Here is a 5,076-nt window from a genome sequence, read left to right on the forward strand (position 1 = left end):
AAGGTTCATCTCTTTTACAGACTGAAGACGTTTAGCCATGCAATCTACAGTCCGCTCCAGCCCGGGGCCGATGAAGGCGAGTCCAGGTGCATCGAGCATTGACTATCCTAGTGCGGGAGCAGCGGTCCATGCCCCTGGCAGCGGGGCTGCCCCCCCCCACTTCCCAGACACGCCGCTTCTCCTTCAGATCTCTCCCCTCAGAGGCCTTGCCCTTCCCCAGACCCCAGGCTGTCTGGTCCCAGGCTGGCAGCCAGTTCCTCCAGAGCAGCTTCCCCTGGCCTCGGGGGAAATGGCTGGAGTAGAAACTCCCGCGGCCTTGGGTCTGGGGAGGTCTGGTACAGACAACCCCATGGAAGAGGCTGCTGCCGAGAATCATGTGAAACCCTCACTTCCTTTGTGTAGCGCAAGTTGCCGACCACAAGCACCAAAGCAGAGGGGCAGGCAGCACACAGCCCGGCAGCCAGAGTACCAGTCCGGCGACGGTCCCTGAGGTAAGCGCTGCTCCAGCAGGCCGGGAGGGACACAGGTACGCCGCTCAGAGCAGAGGGCCCAGGATACTGGGGCAAAGTCAGGGCTGCCCACCTCCCCCCACCCCACCCCGAGCCGGGGCCACCTGGGGGTTGGGTGAGTAGACAGACAATGCAGGGGTTGTGGTAGAAGGAGCCCTGGGCCGGGGAATTGGGAGCCCACCGTGGCCCCCCGCCTTGTGCAGGACCGCGGACGAGTCCCCTGTCCTGTCTGGCTTTGGCGCCTCATCTGCAAAATGTGGGCCGTAGAGGCTCACCCTCCGACGGCCTCCAAGGCTGCCTTCAGCTCTGAGTTAGAACTTACTCTTCCACGCGGGACTGAATTGGCACTGAGAAGGCTCGTGGCTCCGGGGTGGTTTGCAAGGTGACGGGGTAAGGAGTAGTTCTATTAGAGTTGGGCTGGGGCAACCCCCAGTGGGTGGCAGGTGGCCTCCGCGTTTGGGAAGGGAAGAACAGGAGCCGAAAGCATGTGATGGGGGGCTGGGGGGGCTTCAGTGATTTGTGGAGGGGCCCCATGGGGAGCAGGAAGTTGGGGTCCCTCGGTGAGGGCTGAGGAGGGAAGTAGAGGGCCAGCGACTGACTAAGAGAGGGGACTGTGGGGAGGTGCCTGGGGAGGAAAGTGGTAGAACTAGGCGTGGCCGGGGAAACAGAAGGGCGAGTGGTGAAGGAAGAGCCAGGAGAGGGGAGAGGGGGCAGGGAGGGCTCTTGGCATGGGAGGGCAGCTTTCCCTCGGGCCCACAATCCCCGGGCTGATGGGGTGGCCCAGAAGGGTGAGAGAGAAGCTGGCTCTGAGATGAGCCTTTACCCCACCCCGCCCCCCCACCACCACCCACGGTGGTTGGGGTTGGGGTTGGGGTTGGGGTTGGGGATGGGGGGGCGGGGGGGGCGGTGATGGCCAAGGCCCAGCAGACCGAGCTCTGAGTTCCGCGGGCGAGGCCTCGGAAGAAAGGCAGGAACGGTGACGCGCGGGATGGCCCCAGCTTGGGGCCTGCCTGACGGAGGGGCCACTCAGAGCCACGCTCCCACGGTGAGTGCCAGGCCCTCACGGGGTCCGTTCCCTGCCTCCGCCCGCAGATGAGCGAACGCCAAGTGATCCAAGCGTCCGAGCTCGCCTTCCTCCTGGAAAACTGCAGCTCCTCCTATGACTACGGGGAGAACGAGAGCGAGTCCTGCTGCCCGTCCCCGCCGTGCCCGCAGGACTTCAGCTTGAGCTTCGACCGCACCTTCCAGCCGGCCCTGTACGGCCTCCTCTTCGTGCTGGGGCTGCTGGGCAACGGCGCTGTGGCGGCCGTGCTGCTGAGCCAGCGGGCAGCCCGGAGCACCACCGACACCTTCCTGCTCCACCTGGCCGCGGCCGACATACTGCTCGTGCTGACCCTGCCCCTGTGGGCGGTGGACGCCGCCATCCAGTGGGTCTTCGGGTCTGGCCTCTGCAAGGTGGCCGGGGCCCTCTTCAACATCAACTTCTACGCCGGGGCCCTCCTGCTGGCCTGCATCAGCTTTGACCGCTACCTGAGCATCGTGCACGCCACCCAGCTGTACCGCCGGGGGCCCCCGGGCCGCGTGACCGTCACCTGCGTGGTCGTCTGGGGGCTCTGCCTCTTCTTCGCCATCCCCGACTTCATCTTCCTGTCGGCCCACCGCGACGAGCGCCTCAACGCCACCCACTGTCAGTACGACTTCCCGCAGGTGGGCCGCACGGCCCTGCGCGTCCTGCAGCTGGTCGCCGGCTTCCTGCTGCCCTTGCTGGTCATGGCCTACTGCTACGCCCGCATCCTGGCTGTGCTGCTCGTCTCCAGGGGCCAGCGACGGCTGCGCGCCATGCGGCTGGTCGTGGCGGTCGTGGCGGCCTTTGCCCTCTGCTGGACCCCCTACCACCTGGTGGTGCTGCTGGACACCCTCATGGACCTGGGGGCCTTGAGCCGCAACTGTGGCCGGGAGAGCCGCGTGGACGTGGCCAAGTCGGTCACGGCCGGCCTGGGCTACATGCACTGCTGCCTCAACCCGCTGCTCTACGCCTTTGTGGGCGTCAAGTTCCGAGAGCGCATGTGGGGGCTGCTCGCGCGCCTGGGCCGGCCCGGCCAGAGAGGGCACCAGCGGCCGCCGTCGTCCTCCCGCCGGGAGTCGTCCTGGTCCGAGACCACGGAGGCCTCCTACTCGGGCTTGTGAGGCCGGACAGGGGCTCTCCTTTCGCCCCGCGGCCCCGACCACCCCCACACCCCAGGCTCCTCCCTCCCTCCCTCCCTCGCCCCGTAGCCTCACGCCCCACGCGCGCTCCGGGGATGCCCTGGCAGCCCCGGCACCCCCGGGGTCTCCCAGGGAGGCACCCCCTCCTCCCCACCGCCGCCGCCGCCGCCCCTGCTACTCCTTAGCCGCCACGCCCCACTGCCACTTCGGAGGCGGCTGCCCAGAGCCCCACTGCCCTTCTTATCCGGTAACTAGACCTTGGCCTTCCCCATGTTCGGGGAGCACGAAGCGGAAAGCATAGTAGAGGCTGCCCCTATGGGGCCTTGGCCCAAGGCCTCCAACTCAGCAGCAACTGTAGCTGTGGTCCCCAAGACCTGTGTATTCGTTCCTGGTTTTTTTTTTTTTTTTAATGTCTAAAATTCTGCTTCCAAGGTTGCAATAAACAAGGTAAATTGGGCCCAGGGCGTGTTTGTCGCGCATCATTATGGCCAGCCCGGCCCAGGCGTCGGGGATGAGTTTCCGGCCCTCCCCGCCCGGCCCCAGATCTGTGCCAGCTTGCGCTGCTTGCGTTAACGTCTACGTCGAGCCTCCTCTGGGCCCTCCTGGGTGCCCCCCGCCCCTCACGGGGAAGCACCCGGGTGCGTGGGTGTGCGCTGTTACCCGGACTGGCCGGCCACTGTAGAGGCATAATTTGGGGAAGGGCCTTCAGACATGAAGACCTAGTCCCGGCACTCCAGAAGCTTAGGCCAGCAGGGACGACGCGGGCAGTCTAGGCCACGTGGCAAAAGAGTGGCTCACGGACCATGAACGGGGCGCTCAGAGCCCTGTGGCCAGAGCCATTGAGGAAGGCTTCTTGAAGACAGAAATGAGCAGACCTGAAGGGACACGTGGTAGGGCCAAGGGCAAAGAGAAGGGAAGACGGTATTTCTGGGCAGGAGGGAAGGCACTGGCAAAACGTGAGGAGGCTGCAAACTGCAAAGCTTAACCAGACCGGGAAGTGCTCCCAACTGGCTAGACTTAGGGCTTCAGGTAAGGGAAGGGATGAAAATAATGAGACTCCAAGTTGGTTTGGGATCAAGTGGTGGTATCCGAGGATCCTGCTAGAAGGCCGTAGCCAGCTGTTCACGTGAGAGGGGGTGCGGGCTCCCTCTGGGATAATGACACATTGGGATCGAAGCAAAGCACCCAGATCGGATGGCTTGCTAACAGTCATTAGCACACAAGCCACCTGGGGGCATTGGGGGGGCACTACAGCTGAGGTGGAAGCACGTAGAGGAAATGACCGGGGCTCCCCAGAAAGATAGGCGGCAGGGCTAGTGGGTTAAGACCTTCCCTTTGCAGGAGTGGGAACCACTGTGCTGTCAGTCCCCCCTCATTAAGCCACCAACGTGCCGCGATCCAGTTTCGTGGGTCAGCTGGGCCTTGGCCAAGACGGCAGACGTGGCTGGAGGCAGTCCTGGTAAGGAGGAACCTGAGGATTTCGCTAGGGAAGCTCATAGTGCCCTGGGCCCACACCCAAGCCCTTAGACTTGTGGTTAGGCTTCAGCGAAGCATGTGCTAAATAACAGGAGGATGGAAGGAAGGAAGGAAGGACAGAAGGTATCAGTGATGTCCAGTGATGCCAGATTAGTATGGATGTTTGTGGCAGGCCGAGCAATGGGTCCCCCAAGATGTCCACCCTCGAATCCCCAGAACTGGTGAACAGGCTGCCTTACATGGCAAAAACGTGGCTGAGGAGCTGACCTTTAAATAAGATTCTCTTGGATTATCCAGGTGGGCCCAATGGCCTCACAAGGGTCCTTAAAAGTGAAATTCAGAAAGGGAAAAGGAGGGAGAGAGAGGGTGAGAGAGAGAGAGAGAGAGAGAGAGAGAGAGAGAGAGATGTTGCTGGCTTGAAGGATGGAAGGGGGCCACAAACCAAAGAATGCAGGTGACCTCTAGATGTTGGACAAGACGAGGAAACGGATCCCCAAACCCCAGGGCCTCCAGAGAGAAACACAGCCCTGCCCACACCTTGACTTCAGTCCAGCGTGGTCCGCGCCTGACTGCTGACCTCCCGAGCTGTAAGATGACCCATCTGTGTCGTTTTAAGTCACTAAGCTTGTGGTAGTTTGTTAGGGCGGCAGTAGGAAATGAATACAACGTTGACCCCAGTCTGCATCCCGGCTATCTCCCAGGAGTGGGGAGGCTGCCAAAGTGCTTACGGGCAGTCACAAAAATCCTAGACAAACCCAGATTGGAGGGTGCTCTTGCAGACACATTCTGGAGCACTTCCGAGGTCCGGCGTCTTGGACGAAAGACCTGAGGGCTGGTTCCGCACGAGGCACAGGTTGTCAATGAACAGACCCCATTAACAAGCAAA

At 62.5% G+C, this 5,076-nt stretch overlaps 1 protein-coding gene across 1 annotated transcript; it reads left to right on the forward strand.

Moving 5' to 3' along the window:
* Positions 1 to 407: 407 nt before the first annotated feature.
* Positions 408 to 2,799, forward strand: CXCR3 (C-X-C motif chemokine receptor 3). Its single transcript, XM_027608808.1, has 2 exons — positions 408 to 491; positions 1,602 to 2,799. Exon 2 carries the CDS (start codon positions 1,602 to 1,604, stop codon positions 2,694 to 2,696), a length of 1,095 nt encoding a protein of 364 aa, XP_027464609.1. The 5' UTR covers positions 408 to 491; the 3' UTR covers positions 2,697 to 2,799.
* Positions 2,800 to 5,076: the final 2,277 nt, after the last annotated feature.

Source organism: Zalophus californianus, chromosome X, assembly GCF_009762305.2.
Source record: "Zalophus californianus isolate mZalCal1 chromosome X, mZalCal1.pri.v2, whole genome shotgun sequence".
Lineage (NCBI taxonomy): Eukaryota > Metazoa > Chordata > Mammalia > Carnivora > Otariidae > Zalophus > Zalophus californianus.